Source organism: Thyridium curvatum (assembly GCF_004353045.1).
Source record: "Thyridium curvatum strain D216 chromosome Unknown NODE_27_length_422201_cov_78.887067, whole genome shotgun sequence".
Lineage (NCBI taxonomy): Eukaryota > Fungi > Ascomycota > Sordariomycetes > Thyridiales > Thyridiaceae > Thyridium > Thyridium curvatum.
The window spans coordinates 65,840-81,124 of NW_022156782.1; the positions used below are offsets into that span (position 1 = coordinate 65,840).

At 57.9% G+C, this 15,285-nt stretch overlaps 5 protein-coding genes across 5 annotated transcripts; 2 read left to right on the top strand and 3 right to left on the bottom strand.

Annotated features, from left to right (window-relative positions):
• Positions 1 to 449: 449 nt before the first annotated feature.
• E0L32_005232 (uncharacterized protein) lies at positions 450 to 1,751 on the bottom strand (the record flags this gene model as incomplete). The annotated part of the gene is made up of 1 exon (XM_031139731.1): positions 450 to 1,751. One exon carries the CDS (start codon positions 1,749 to 1,751, stop codon positions 450 to 452), a length of 1,302 nt encoding a protein of 433 aa, XP_030996251.1.
• Positions 1,752 to 2,523: 772 nt separating this feature from the next.
• E0L32_005233 (uncharacterized protein) lies at positions 2,524 to 2,952 on the top strand (the record flags this gene model as incomplete). The annotated part of the gene is made up of 1 exon (XM_031139732.1): positions 2,524 to 2,952. One exon carries the CDS (start codon positions 2,524 to 2,526, stop codon positions 2,950 to 2,952), a length of 429 nt encoding a protein of 142 aa, XP_030996252.1.
• Positions 2,953 to 4,729: 1,777 nt separating this feature from the next.
• E0L32_005234 (uncharacterized protein) lies at positions 4,730 to 6,531 on the top strand (the record flags this gene model as incomplete). The annotated part of the gene is made up of 4 exons (XM_031139733.1): positions 4,730 to 4,795; positions 4,943 to 5,474; positions 5,588 to 5,829; positions 5,977 to 6,531. 4 exons carry the CDS (start codon positions 4,730 to 4,732, stop codon positions 6,529 to 6,531), a joined length of 1,395 nt encoding a protein of 464 aa, XP_030996253.1.
• A 797-nt stretch (positions 6,532 to 7,328) lies between these two features.
• On the bottom strand, positions 7,329 to 10,988 carry E0L32_005235 (uncharacterized protein; the record flags this gene model as incomplete). The annotated part of the gene is made up of 4 exons (XM_031139734.1): positions 7,329 to 8,376; positions 8,661 to 9,590; positions 9,682 to 10,420; positions 10,505 to 10,988. 4 exons carry the CDS (start codon positions 10,986 to 10,988, stop codon positions 7,329 to 7,331), a joined length of 3,201 nt encoding a protein of 1,066 aa, XP_030996254.1.
• A 1,498-nt stretch (positions 10,989 to 12,486) lies between these two features.
• Positions 12,487 to 13,792, bottom strand: E0L32_005236 (uncharacterized protein; the record flags this gene model as incomplete). Its single annotated transcript, XM_031139735.1, has 2 exons — positions 12,487 to 13,405; positions 13,464 to 13,792. The coding sequence occupies 2 exons, from the start codon at positions 13,790 to 13,792 to the stop codon at positions 12,487 to 12,489; spliced, it is 1,248 nt and encodes a 415-aa protein (XP_030996255.1).
• Positions 13,793 to 15,285: the final 1,493 nt, after the last annotated feature.

The window sequence follows — 15,285 nt, forward strand, 5'->3', positions numbered from 1 at the left end:
CTTCGTCATGAGTGAGTTTTGATAAAAATGAAAGCGTCTGTATGTTTATGAGTATTGCAATAGGAGGGTGTGGTTTGAATGCCTCTGGTGGTGGGTGTTATGCGATGTGGAGATATCTTCCTGTGAGGACGTATAGAACAGATCGGATTGCATCACGTAAAGTCTTGGTCTCACGAAGGCACTCATGGATGAGTCGTGAATGTTTTCCCGTTTTATCTATTTCGAGCAAAGCAAAGAGTAGAGGTACATGCAGGGGAATAGATTATACATTGGTAAGTATTGGAGTTCCTCCAAGGAATGAACGCCTTGCTTCATCGACCCCATTTCCCTTGTTTTCCCCAGTCAAAAAACTCATGCTATTTTTGAAGCCTCCACCTTTGTATTTTGGTACAGTCCGCTAATCGAGCATCTTCCACCACCGTCTCGTTCCCGCTCTCCTCGAGTTCCCTTTACCTATGCTCGGTGGTGCGGTCAAACTCCTCGGCGATCCGGTCCTTCATCGACATCTCGTCCGCATCCTCGCCGGCCTCGAGCTCTCCGACTGAGCCCTGCTGCTGCTGCTGCTGGGACACGACGCCGCCCTTTTCGAGCATCTGCTTGGCGGCGGCCTTGGCCTGGGCGTCGCCGACCTTGCCGTAGACGCTCATGGCGGTGGCGATCATGCCGCCAATGTCGCCGACGTTGCCGGGCACGACGACGGCGGTGCCCTCCTTGGCGAGGCGGCCAAAGGCGTCGACGTACTTCTCGGCGACGGAGAGGCTGACGGCGTTGTGGGCGGCGTCGCGGCCCTCGGCGATGCTGCGGGCGACGGCGTCGATGCCCTGGGCGGTGGCGCGGGCCTTGAGCAGGATGGCCTCGGCCTCGCCCGAGGCGCGGTTGATGTTCTCGGCGCGCAGGGCCTCGGAGGCGAGGATGACGGACTGCTTCTTGCCCTCGGCGATGTTGATGGCGCTCTGGCGCTGGCCCTCGGAGTCGAGGATCTCGGCGCGCTTGGAGCGCTCGGCGGTGACCTGGCGGTGCATGGCCTCGACGACGGCGGCGGGGGCGTGGATGTCGCGGATCTCGTAGCGCAGGCAGGTGACGCCCCAGGCCTGGGCGGCCTCGTTGATGGCGGCCGTGATGTTGGTGTTGAGCGCCGCGCGCTCCTTGAGGACGTGGTCGAGCGTCAGCTGGCCGATCTCGGAGCGCATCGTCGTCTGCGCGAGCTGGGAGATGGCGTACTCGGCGTCCTCGACGCCGTAGCTGGCCTTGTAGGCGTCGAAGACGCGCGTGTAGAGCACGCCGTCGAGCTCGAGGGTCACGTTGTCGGCCGTGATGGCGCTCTGGCTTGGGATCTCGATGGCGACCTCCTTGAGGGACTTGACGTAGGAGATGCGGTCGAGGAAGGGGATCAGGACGGCGAGCCCGGGCTGCAGGATGCGGTTGAACTTGCCCATGCGCTCGACGATCCAGGCCGTCTGCTGGGGCACGAAGCGGATGACGGTGTTGGCGGGCAGGGACGGCTTCTGGAAGTACGAGGGCGGGATGGAGGAGGAGGAGCCGCTGCCGCCGAGGCCGCCCATGAGGGAGTTGGTGGGCAGGCCATTGCGGGAGCTGGTCTGGAAGGTGCGGAGCTGCGCTGCTGTGGTGCTGTGCCGGGAGAGGAGGGCTGCGGCGGCTGGGGCGAGCAGGCGGGCGGCGGACGATGGGGAGGAAGAGGCGGCGAGCCGGAGGGCCGGCGTGATGGCCCTCTGTGCGGGACCGGTCGCCATCATGACCGCTGCTGCTGTTGCATGCGTTGCTGGCCGGTTGGTGGGAGAGGGCGTGGTGTTGAAACGGTGCTCTCGGCTGCTGCTTTTCGTCCGTCGGAGCTGTAGGCACGAGCACGAGAGGACTTTCTGACTAAGGTTGAGCTTTGCTGTGGATGTGATACGTCAATCCTAATCCTGCCGATGCCTGCCTGGGGTCTGGTCTTTGGTGGCTCAAAGTGGATTAGCTCATCGGGGCTTCGGCCAAAACTTTGGCCTGGTCAGAGCCTAGAGCACGTGCTGTGATCGGCGGCCAGCGCGTTCTGGGCCCTTTCAGCGGCTCTTTCCACTGTGAGCTGCAAAAACCCCACTCAATTGTAGTGCGGTGACTCGCCGTTTCAGCATGTGAATAGGCGACTCGTTAGTGCCCAGTAGCGAGTGTGGGTGCTGGAGCTGCTGGCGACATCCATTGGTACTCAGCGTGTTAAGCATGATTCTAAGGCAATTGTCGTGAGGTCATGGACTCGAGTTTATATCGACATCGACGGTGCTTCTCAATGCCGACCCCCCCCAAGGCTAGCACATGAAGATGAAGTCACCGTTCTGCAACAGTACAAGGCGCTCCAAAGTGTGTTCTTCGGTAAAGTAGGGAGCAGGATGCAGAGTCATTGAAGCATACAAGTAGGACAAGGTGGACAAGTAGTTATTTCACAACGGCTTTGTCGTGCAACCCGGGGCAGTCACACGTTATTCTGGGCTCTACCAGTCACCAACCACATTGAACACTTTTGGCACCATGTCCAACAGAAATCCCTTCCGCAATCTCACACCGACAGAGTCGGACATCGACCAAGGCGGCTCGAGGGAAACGCTACGCGAGAAGGCGGTCAAGAAGGTGCACGGCGAGGGCGCGAACCCGTCCCAGCTCGGAGACCCAGTCAGCCTCAAGGCCGAGACCAGCGAGACAATTCCCACAGATGACGAACAAGGTAGCCGGCAGCAGGCCGGACACTCGTCAACGAGCTCCAAGTCCGGCGGCAGACAGACCCGAGGCCACGGTGGCGGCGGCGAGAAGCTCCGGGAGAAGGCGGCCAGGAAGCTGCACGGCCCGGATGCCAACCCCAGCATGCTGGGCGACCCCATCAGCCTCAGGAACGAGTCCGGGGGAGCGATGCCTCGCGAGGCGGAGGAGGGCGGCATGGGCAGGAGGGGATCCAAGCTGTAGTGAGATGGTTCAATGTTATGCCCACAGTCAGTTAGGCCTGCTGGGACGCTCGGAACGAGGGCGGCAACAGCGCAGTCTTGGCGGGCCACATCGATAACGAGTTCTCATCTCCTGGGGACTGAAGCCGGCTGGGAGAAAGTAGAGGCCGCGTAAACACTATTAGACATTTTGCTGGGCATTCGCGCTGGGCATTGCTCGTCCTGCGTGCTGGAATGGCATAGGCTTTTGGATCTGACTGGGTTTTCCTTGGTGGATGAGCGAACAGGCTCGGCACACGCGAGGGGGGAGAAGACCGTCGTATAAATGCAAATTGGTGAGGCTCGGGTGCTACTGAGACGGAGGCGTCGGGCAGTGCTCCATGCCAGACAGTAGGCCCTACCTAGGTACAAGTAGTCTCGTATATTTACAGCACTGGTGCGATGAGGAGAAATAGGGGCTCGGCATCTCCCTTTAGTCAGGACAGTGGAGTTTCGTATCGACAAAGGGCAACACACCCCCGCCCCACACCAATCCATTGATCCATTGGATGCCCACCTGAGGGCGCCAGCGGCCACTCAGAGCGGCTCCCGAGCCACCAGGCACCGGTCGAGCCGCTGTGGGAAGGCGCCACCGCAGTGCTAATGGAAGCCTGGGAAAGGCTAATGAACAGTCTTGACAGTGCTCCTGGGGCGTTGAAAGCCAACGTGCGCCAGCCAGCCAGCCAGCCAGCGCTGAGTGTCAGCCATGCATGCAAGCATCCCTGAGCACCGCAAAAAAAAAAGTCTAAGCCACCGTGCCAAGACCCCGGTGCTTTCGCGCATACCAACCTGAAGACACGTTATTTCACATCGACTGCCGGTGTTGGTGGAGGGATGGGATGGGATGGGATGGGATGGATGGATGGAGGGTGGGAGGGCCAGTGGCGTGCTAGCAGACTGGGCAAACAAAGGAAGAGAGAATGAAGAAGAGCAGCAGACCTTGAAGTGTAGGCCTGCGGAGGTGGGATGTTTGTCAACCGCATGTGGTCAAGGTGGTGTATTTACGATGGTACCTACCTAGGTACGGAGTAGTGTTGATGTTGATCTTTGATGCATGTCGTTTCTGCAGGGACTGACTGACTGTCGTCTCCTAGTAAGGCTGAAAAGCGAGATTCAAGTCATCAGCTGCTGCTGCTGCTGCTGCTGCTGCTGCAGCAACAACAACAACGCCATGCATACAGACAATCCGTGTCCGTATCCGGTGTGCGCTCTCTCTTCTCCTCTTGCAGCGCACAGGTAGCTCAACACCACCTCTGTCATCCACACCAGACACACCCCGGTGACCCTGGCGAGATCCAAAGTCTTGGCAGGTCTTCTGGCAATCTCTATTCGGTGGACACTGCGGATCGCCGCCCTGCTCCTTGGCGACTTGTACGTCCTTGCATTGACTGGACTGGCGAGACTCGTTCCTGTCTGTCCTTGCTTCCCACTCCTTTTCTTGTAGTTACTTGTAACAAGTCCCCATCCCATCTCTCCTCGCCCCTGGTCCAGTCCAGTCCTCTCTCTCCTCGCTCATCTTCACCCCACACCCAGAGAAAGCGAACCGCCCGCCTCGACTGCCTCGACTGCCTCTGCCAGCCTGACCACACGCGCCTCTTCCCTCCTGGCAACACCGACCGCAGCCCAGACCGATCGGGGACCATGCTGCGCGACTGAAACCTGCACCCGCTCCTCTATTATCCAACCTTCCCTCGTTTGATTTGCATTTTCCTTTTTCCCATACGCTCGCTTCGCATAGCATCTATTGCTACATTATCGTCATGTTGGTCAAGAACTGGATCTGGCCGCTGTTGGCGGCTTCTCAGGGCGCCCAGGCGGCGCTAGAGGTCGACCTAGAATCTCCTGGTAGGGCATCACATCACTCCTCAACACCACCACCACTCAACACCACCACCGCACACGACGGCTCGTCGCACTCTCGTCGATGACAACCTAGCTATACACATGTACATACATTGGATGAATGACTACAGTACACTAACCTCTGCTCCCCTTCTCCCCTCCCACTAGAATCCATCAAGAAGGCCGCCGCCATCGTCGCAAAGGACCTCCTCGATACCTACTACAACGGCGACAAGCCCGGCTTCGTGCCCGGCATCCTGCCCGGCCCTCCGCCCGATGGCGACTACTACTGGTGGCAGGGCGGCGCCCTCTGGGGCACCCTGCTCGACTACTGGCACTACACGGGCGACACCCAGTTCAACCCCATCGTCAAGCGCGCCATGATGTTCCAGGTCGGCGAGAACGCCGACTACAACCCGCGCAACTGGAGCGCCTCCATGGGCAACGACGACCAGTCCTTCTGGGCCTTCTCCGCCATGCTGGCCACCGAGCTCGGCTTCGAGGACCCCCCCAAGGACAAGCCCCAGTGGGCCGCCCTCGTCCAGGCCGTCTACAACGAGCAGACCGCCCCGGAGCGCCGCGTCACGACACCCGGCCACAACTGCGAATGGGGCCTGCGGTGGCAGGTCTTTCCCGCCAACAACGGCTTCGACTACATTAATAGTATGTTGAGATCTCTCTCTCTCTCTCTCTCTCTCTCTCTCTTCTCCCTCCTCTTCCCAAACCGAGCTGTTTTTGCCGTGCGTGTCGCGAGGAGACAGACTAACGGTGGACAGCCATTGCCAACGGGTGCTACTTTAACATCGCCGCCCGCCTCGCCCGGTACTTTGGCAACATGACCTACGCCGAGAACGCCGAGAGGACGTGGAACCTCATCACCCGCCTCAAGTACGTCGACGACCAGTACAACGTCTACGACGGCGCCCACGAGGGCGACCAGTGCACCAAGATCAACAAGTTCCAGTTCTCATACAACGCCGTCATTCTGCTGCAGGGCTCTGCGTATATGTGGAACATGGTGAGTGCTGCTTCCAAAACATGACAAAATCCAACTTGCCTTTTGTCGTCATGACGAAGGGGAAGAAAAGGCAGGGATCGGGCCAAGGTCCAGCATCCGAGCAGACAAGACAACGGGGGGCTAATGCACAATCGCGACACCACACAGACCCAAAAGCCCGAGTGGGAGCAGCGCATCAACGGCCTGCTCGACAACATCATCAAGGTCTTCTTCCCGGACAAGGTCGCCTTCGAGGTCGCCTGCGAGCACGCCACCTGCACGACCGACATGGAGTCCTTCAAGGGCTACCTGCACCGCTGGCTCGCCTCGACGACGCAGCTCGCGCCCTTCACGCGCGACAAGATCATGCCCGTGCTCAAGTCGTCGACGGCCGCCGCCGTCAAGCTGTGCACCGGCGGCGCCAACGGCCGCATGTGCGGCTTCAAGTGGTCCACGGGCGTCTTTGACGAGACGGGCGCCATGCAGCAGCAGAACGTCATCGCCGCCCTCACCTCGCTGCTCGTTGGCTCGGCCAAGGGGCCCCTGACCAACTCGACCGGCGGCACCAGCGTCGGCAACCCCAACGCCGGCGTCGACACGCCCCTCACCATCGAGCAGCGCTTCGGCAAGATTGGCGGCGGCGACAGGGCCGGCGCCGCCATCCTGACGATCCTCATCGTCGGCGCCGCGTCGGTCATGTTCTGGTACATGGGCACGGATTGAGGCGGATATCGCGAGCGAGGAGGAGGAGGAGAGAGGGAGGGAGATGGCTAGGAGGATGAGAACAGAGTTTGGGAGGGGGGAAGAGTATGGCCGGAGTTTTTGCGAGGAAGAGCGGTGCCGAGATCGTCGATGAGTACGTGCTCACGAATACGCACGAATACGCAGTGCGCGAAGCACCAAGATGACCGGATGCTCTGCAGCAGAGCCACGCCCCGCCACGCCACGCCGGCAAGCGAAGAAGGCATTGCTACTCGGACATTGTTCCTTGCTTTCCCATATGGATTATGGCGAGCCATCCGGTCTTTCGCAAGACCGGGGGTTTGATCTGATTTTTTCCCCTTTCGAGATTACTGCATGGCCAGTCTTTTTCGGCCTCGATCAGACCGAACGGATGACTCGAATGAACACTCCCCAACTGACGGGGCGGTTCACTTTGGATTTGTTTTATTTTTATCTTGGGCCCCATGCGCCGGCTCCTTCGCGCTGCTGCAGATGGCTCACTGTTTTATGTAATATCCATCCATATGTAGCTTGGAAATAGACACGGCGTTTTTGTTTTCTCTGCTTTTGAAGGTATGATTCATACACACATGTTGCATTCATTTATGGAGACTTGTTTCCGGGCCGTAAGCTGGATCCGGGACCAGTCTTGGTTTTCGGCACGCCGTGTGAATCATCTTCGCCCCCAGATTTTGTCCCCGCATCCCCATATAGCTTTGAGCTTCAACCCGGGCGGAGCTATCCCGACATCCTTCTATCTGTGCTATCTTGCTCCACGGTGAGCCTCTCTCATTTTTCTAGGTATATAGACAAGCCGGTCCATCGCCCTCCCCAGGTTTGTCAGGTAAGTCAAAAGCCTCATCAGCAAAAACAGCCAGACTCGAGCCGAATGATCCCCACTGGTCACTCACAAGCTCACACCAGACTTTCCGCAGCCCCCAGCCCGCACACGCACCTCCGCTTCCCGCTGGGTCATCTCGGGGACAGGAATCCGAAACATGACGGACGCCGCCGCCAACAGCAACAACAACACCGAGCCGCCGCAGGACCTCAAGGCCCGCCTCAAGGAGTCGTACGACGCCATCGCCGTCGAGTACAACGCCTGGACGGTCGACCACTCGCCGAAACGCATGGCCTACCTGCAGAAGCTGCTCGACCTCATGCTCGCCGGTGACGGTGACGGTGACGGTGACGACGGCAAGTCGAGGGAGCTCTCGTTCCTGGAGCTCGGGTGCGGCGCCGGCGTGCCCGTCACGCGGCACCTGGTGACGGCCCTGCCGCGCGCGCGCGTCACGGCCAACGACCTCTCGTCGGAGCAGGTGCGCCTCGGCAGGGCCAACGTCGGGAGTGCGGGCGACAGGGTCACCTGGCTCGAGGGCGACATGATGGCGCTGTCCTTCCCGCCGGCCTCCTTCGACGCCGTGCTCGCCTTCTACAGCGTCATCCACCTGCCGCGCGCCGAGCAGGAGACCCTGCTGGGCCGGGTCGCCGGTTGGCTGCGCCCCGGGGGTTACTTCCTGGCCAACTTCTCGGCCGGGGAGGTGCGGGGCGCCGTTGACGAGCAGTGGCTGGGGCAGGAGAAAGGGTGGATGTACTGGGCCGGGCTCGGGGCGGGGGAGACGGTGCGCAGGATGGAGGGGCTGGGGATCCGGGTCGTCGCGCATGAGATTCTGGAGGATGAGGAGGGGGCGGAGTTCCTTTGGGTTATTGGGCGGAAGGGTGCGGAGTGAAGAGTGGAAAGGGGTAGTGGTGATGTTTCGTTTGCCAAGGTGGAAGGGATGGGAATGGGAGAGAGGGAGGCTGATGAGGGGTGCTGAGGCCTGCAGGCCGGTATTGAACGGGTTCCTTTTTGTCACGAAGCTATGGATCCCCGTGACTAACGATGGAGGCATGATTCAACATGATATGCCTGCCATTACGACCTTTACACGAATACAAAATAACATTTTTTCTGGGTATGATCGTATCAGGATAGTTGTACATGGGGTATTGATCAACGCTCGCACAGTACAACAAGGACAACTCCCGGAAGAGCTCTTCAAATCTAACAGCAGTAACACAACCCGCCCGTCCGACCATTCGGTTCCTGGATATACTCGCCTTTTCCATTCAGCCTCTGCGGGACACACCCTTCACCTCCGACTGCCAGCGTGACCTCCTTCGTGTGTGCCCCTGTCGACGCTGCGCCGCTCGTCGTGGGAGCCGTCTCGGACCGGTACCCGCCCTTCTCCTGGTCCGGTCCCACCGCCGCCACCGCCACGCCGACCAGCGCGTCGACACTCTCCAGCGGCTCGAGCCCCCGCGACCGGCAGGCCTTGTCGACGCAGGACAGACCCAGGCGCGACAGCGGCGACAGCTCCGGCATCTGCAGCGCCAGGCGCGCGACGGCCAGCGCGTCGAGCCGCTCCGTCCACGTCGGCACGCTGTACACGTACCACAGCAGCACGGCGATGAGCGCGACCTGCAGGCCCACCAGCGCGCTGATCGCAGCGAGGGCGACCGTGCTCATCCGCGGCACGAAGAGGCGGACGCCGGGCTGGCGGAAGACGGCGCGCGCGGGCGTCGCGAAGCTCCTGCTGACGACGGCGCCGTCGCCGACCTGGCCCGAGGCCGCGGTGGTCAGGTACGCCTCGTTGGCGAAGAGCGTCGCCAGGTCGAGCAGCGAGGCGCCGCGGCGCGCGTCGCCGGCGAAGGGCGCGACGGTGGCGTTGACGGCCTCGAAGGCCATGCTCGAGAGCAGGCGGCTGTCGGGGGAGGAGGGGCCGGAGCGCGCCGCCGCCAGCCCGGCGCAGGCCTTGGCCGGGGCCGAGTCGGAGAAGGCGGCGCCGAGGCGCGAGAAGGGCACCATGTCGTCCTCGCAGGCGCGGACGAGGGCGTCGCCGAAGGTCTCGGCCGTCTGGTTGCGGGCGAGGGCGATGATGGACTGGTTGCCGAAGAGGGCGATCGAGGCCATCATCAGGGGGCCCGAGGCGTTGAGCGGAAGCGAGTTGAACGGGTCTGGGTAGCTCGGCTGGACGTAGCTCGAGGGATCCTTGTTCTTGCTGGCTGGGTTGTAGATCCTGGGGTGTGGGGAGGGGAGAGCGTTAGCGATCGTTGGCATGGAGGAAAGTGTTTGGGAGATGTGAACAAAACATGGGGGGGGACGCTCACCTCCTACGCTCCTGGTCGGGGAGGCTGTCCACAAACGCCGCCTGTATTGTTGGCTTGCCTTCGCTACCGACTTTGATGTAGCCCCGACTCGACTTGGCTGTGCATCGTGTGGTGAACCTCTGCAAACTACTTGTCGGTCCATAGCTGACATCAACGAAGAGCTCTTCTTCAACGTCCTGTTTCTTGAGATTGTTCTCCCAGAGCGCCCGAGAGAAGTCACCCGGGACACATACACGCAGGCCGCCGGCGGTCGGGAAATCGAGCTGAGTGGTGAACGGGTGTGGTCCCGGGCAAGGCTCGGGAAACGCCGTCCTGTCGATCGGCGCACACGTCGCATAGCTGGTCATGCCCAGCGCATGATACTGGCTTGTGCCGGTCTCCACGCCCCAGGGCACCGAGGAGACGCCAAAGTCCGCGCCTTCACCATTCCCATTGATTCTCGTCAAGATCTCTCGCAGGGTGTAGCCAGACTGGCTCTGCAAAGGTTCCCGCGGTTGGCTCTGGCCAAAGAACCACACATAGCGCTGGAGCTCCTCTCTCCCCCCGTTGATTAGCTTTTGCCGGAGCGTGGCGAGCACCGGCGCCAGGGACAGTGCGTCAAGAACTGCCGGAGACGGGTCGTAGCCAACGAGCGTGGTGCCTGTGTCAACGTCGAAGCTTACGTCGTCGTCGACGGGTGGTGGAAACTCGCGGGTCCCAGTCTCTAGCAGAGCGCCCTGCAGTGAAGGTGTGACAATTACTGAGTGAGATGATTAGCGAATTTCAAAACACACGACTTGTTGTGTGGTCGTATTGGGCCTGTTACCTAGACCCAGCAACAAACACGCAAGCCCGAGCAGAAACCAACTGACGGGCTTGTCTCGCTTGCGAGAGAACCAATGGCCATCGGCTAGTGAGAAGAGCTGGCGCGCGTTGAGCTTCTGCCCCGGCCGGCGGCGCATAGAGGCGACGACAGCAGCACGAGCAAGGAGAGCCACGACGACGGGGATGCCGAGGACACCCGTTAGGTTGATGAGCGCGGCTGCAATCTTGGTCGCTGCGGCGGAGCGTGTCCATGCATCATCGTAGTCTTGCTGGGTCCAAGTTCCGTAGAAGTGGCGGCGCTGCGGACGGATGATGGCATCCGGACGGTACCAAAGGCAGCACGTCAAAGCCCACGGCACCACCAAGAGCACGATGTAGGCGAGAGAGATGTATGCGGCCTTGCGGTACCTCCGCACCGGAGGGATGTGCTTGTGCAACGGATGTGTGCTTGGTGTAGTCAAGATCGCTTGATATGGCGACTCCATGCCTGCTTTCTTGTCCATACTGCTTTCTCTGTTTGACATCAGAAAGGCATGGCACCTGGAGGCAAGTTTGCTAGATGAAGGGGTGATGTCTCTCTTTTATGGTTCTCCAATGAGTTCCTCGCGATAGCAGATCAGAGAATTTCCGTCCAAATTTGCGGCACAGCATCAGCACAGGGCCAGGATTCTTGCAGCAAGACAGCGTGCCAATATCAAGTCAGGCGCTGTAACAGCAAGGCTCACTCCATCCCGTTCGGGACTTCGGGAGGGTAGACCAGATAGTCTAGCATTGGGAATAAGCCGGATCCGTCCAATATGCTGGCCCTTTCTTGACAAGATCAGCCTCTGCACGCCCTTATCAGTCGTCGTGTATCTCTTAATGACAGTTGTGATCAACCAGCATAAGAATCAAGGCAGCGTGGGGCTAGTGATAAGAGGCCTGCCACCGAGAAGAGGTGTGGTTGATCAGACCTCTTCTGTAGACCCTTGTTTTATATTTTTACATCACCCTGGCGGTTCGTCGGCTGTTGGAAATTCGTGGTTGGATAATTTGCCCGTGACCAAGACCTGTTGGGGGCTGTGAAGTAACGCCTGTGTTGGCAAAACCACGGTTTCGCGCCCCTGTTCGCTGATCAAAGACTTGGCACACCGTAGTTGACAATTGCTGGGGAAAGGGGTGCCAGGGTGCTAAGGTTGGGGCCTTATACGAGGCGGATTCTAAGACTCACCCAAAGGTCAGACAATCACTATGGCGTGCTTTTCACGTGTACAAGCAGGTTGGGATATGCAATAATATTTCGAAGGTGGTGATCCTGTTTGTAGTGGTTGGCTTCGATTCGCTGTGGTTGATCTTGGCGCCCTCCAGACTCTGCCACAGGCACAGTTCGACAGCTTGAACAGGTGCAAAGAGGGAAAGGACATGACAGGACCAGTCGAACAGAGAATATGAATGATCGTGGGGTTGGTTGCCCGTCTGGCTTACGATCGGGCCAAATGTTGCAAAGGCTCTCCGGGCCTTTGATAGACGAAAATGTGACAATGTACTCCAGTTTCACTTGTGGCAGAATGTTGCTATTGTGATTGTGAATTTCGTCGTCTACAACGCAGAACAAGTCTAATCAATTTACAATATTGCTTGGTCCGCTCAATTCAAGCTTCGTGTGCCTATCCAAATTCTGTGTTTACACCAGTGTCCATCAAAGGCTTGGCATTCGGATACCAGCAGGTAGTTGTCCTCAATGTGAGTTGTTTTGTATGTATCGAAGGCAGCACTCGAAACGGTAGCAGTTGACATAGCTAGGGACATGGAAGAACTCTCACTTGTGGGCATGACTGTACACTATTTCTGAACTGAATTCCATCTTCCCGTATTCTATTCTATCAGCTTCGGGGATTAACAGACCAGGAGCATAGTTCTATTGCCAATAATACCAGACTGTCCACCATTACCTTGCCTCATGGCGCCCTGATTCGACGTGGTAATCTCATCATATCAATCTCTACGGACGCCTTCAGATGATCATCTGCTCGATTTGATTGCAAGCAGAGCCTTCGGCACCGCGCCGTACTGAGGATGACAGACAGTGTCATGATCAGTATCCTTAATAGTCTCGCTGTGGTAGCTCAAGTTGCCCTGATCTCCACGATACTGCTTGAAACATTCGTCAAAGTACTGTTCGCCCTTCTTCCCGACCAGCATATCCGACTCTGCCCAGTAGACGTTGATGCGAAGAAGCGGCTTGCCTTGCTGAGGCGCTGGATCGCCGCTTGACCCCCGCATCTCATTTTGACGGCGTCGCTCGGTCAATCGGGCTTCCAATTCACTAGGAAACTTTCCGTAGTCTTCGCAAGCTCTCCACGGACCGGCCGCAGGCTTCTTCAAGCACAGCAGGACTTCTCCGTTGGCGCCGGTCGTGTCATCCTTGAACAGCCTAGACATCATCTCCTTCATGCGGGCGGCGGTATCTGAAGCTGACAGGCCGAGGTATTCACGACAGAGATCATCCCGTGCGTGCTTCGGCCGGTCCGTCTGGTCGCTCGGGTCTCGGTTATGAGAGGATGAAGAAAGTGCGCTGGTAGCGGAGGCGAGAAGACCGCTGGAGAAGGAAATCGAAGGAGCAACGGTATTCATGGCGAATGAGAGAACAGAGTTGAACTGATTGATGATGGGCGCTGGAAGCAACGACGAGGCTTTCAACATCGTGACTCCGGAATGCTTAGGGTGGACCCAAGGCGTGAGGAGGTGAAGAGATGGATTGGAGGGCAGTAGGATCTCGGGATATGTGTAGATAGTGTTGAACGTGTAGATGACGCCGCAGCTATGTGACATGATGGAGACATGCTCGACTTTCAACTCCTTCAGAAGCACTGGCACAGTCTCGAGCCAGACAGCGAGACGCTGCGACACGTCAACCTTCGTTGAGCCGCCCATGCCCGGCCTGTAGAAAGTCAGCTTATCGATGCAAAGGTCAGGCTGTTTGTCAGGGTGTTCTTCACCTGTCCACTACGACGAAGCGAAGGCCTAGCTTCTGGCACAGAAAGTCGCCGAGCGTGGCGAGGTACCGATTGCCCATCAGGCCCGCGATGAAGAGCACTACAGGCGCAGAGTCGCTCTGCACCCCAGTCACGGCGTAGGTAACCGTGAGAGGGCCATGGTTCTCAGTCGCGGGCAGCGTCAGACGGCGCTGGAACTGAGGCTGGTCGAGATACGCGGCGGCTTCGGCTTGCTGCGACCGCTGTGGCGCTGGAGATGCTTCAGTGGTAATAGTGACAACGCCGTCGGGAACAGCCATCGCGGCACTACCCTGCGGGATGGCGTCGGTCATTTTGAGAGAATGCTGACTCTGCGACCGGGAAGTACGTTTGGAGGCCCAGATGGTCAGAAGATGATGACTGTACTCAAGTTGAGCTTTGTGCCGCAAAGAATACGCGCACTCTAGTACGCGGCACGGGCACCACCTGATTCGCTAGGTCCAATACAGCACTTCACTTCTTCATTGCGGCTTACGTGTCTTGCTTGCTGCGTTAGTGAACGACGTTACGCAATTAGGTGTTCAACAAAGGACTTGACGATGGCCAACATGAACAAGTATTCGGTGATGAATCACAGAGTGGAATGGTTATAAGACATGGAATTACAGGATCGCGATCTAGATCATATCCGACATGCAGACGGAATTAGAAGCGGGGCTTCCGTGCCCGAAGCCGGATCGGACACGAAGCCGCGCGCACCCTGGCGCTCAGAATGTCGATAAAACCAACAATCAAGAACATCTACGCTTCGGAAACAGGCTGCCCCAGAGTGCCAGAATCATGCCACCTCTTATCGATATTCTAAGTGGCAATGCGAAGCTTTACGCGATGGGGCTTCGGGAAAGTTCAAGATTCTTCATTGTTATTGTATCTCGCGCATAGAGATATCCGGGCTTGCTGTTCCACAGGCCACAGGGTGCGAAATACAGTCGAACTATGGTAGAGAGGCAAAAAGTCCTGACCGACTCCGGGCTTCAAACTAATACCAGAAGATCAGTAGAAGCCGGGCCTAAAGGCTTTATAATTAGAAAAGTGGTTGATTGGCCTTCCTCTGAACCAAGACTTGTATTGTATCACTGGAACCTACAGCAACATCTCTTAAAAACGACTATTGTATTCATTTTGTCTCTTTAATGGTATCTAGATAACAGTACAGCTTAACTTCCACTTGGCAGAAGCCGAGGAGTAACCTAAGTATTGATTCCATCGGTGTGAACTCCCTTCACCTCTAGCCATCAAATCTTAGTAGTCATCTGCATCTAACTCGCAGCCTTATTCTGAGTGTGAAGGTATCACTGATACTAGTCGCGGCCTGGATCGACGCTCCACGTCCAACCATCGCCTCCGCGTATAACCCCGAGAGTGAGACATCTGGTTGATGAGCAATAAACAGAATCTCATATGAACCATGGGCATCGACTGGAGCTCGAGGGGAAAGTCCGGATCAGTCAAACTCGACCCGAGACCCCCAAACATTCTCCGAGTGTCCAAATTACGCGAACCAAAATTTGCTCTATCCCGTCCTCTCTGGCTAGCGTGTCAGGCATTCTATTGTGATGTACACAAACTTAGGAAATCACTCGTCTTTCCGTAAACAATGGAGGCTTTCAAATAGGGAGTAGTTTCCCGGAGTAATTTAGCCTCCTCAGTCTTCCTTGATCAACTTTCAGGAAGAAGACCGAACTTCGTTTCTCTCCAAGAAAAGCTGTACCGGAGTTCTTTTCATAAGACGATGCACTTCCATCTCAGCATCCTAGCTGCTGCCGCAGCTCTGGCGCCAGCCATC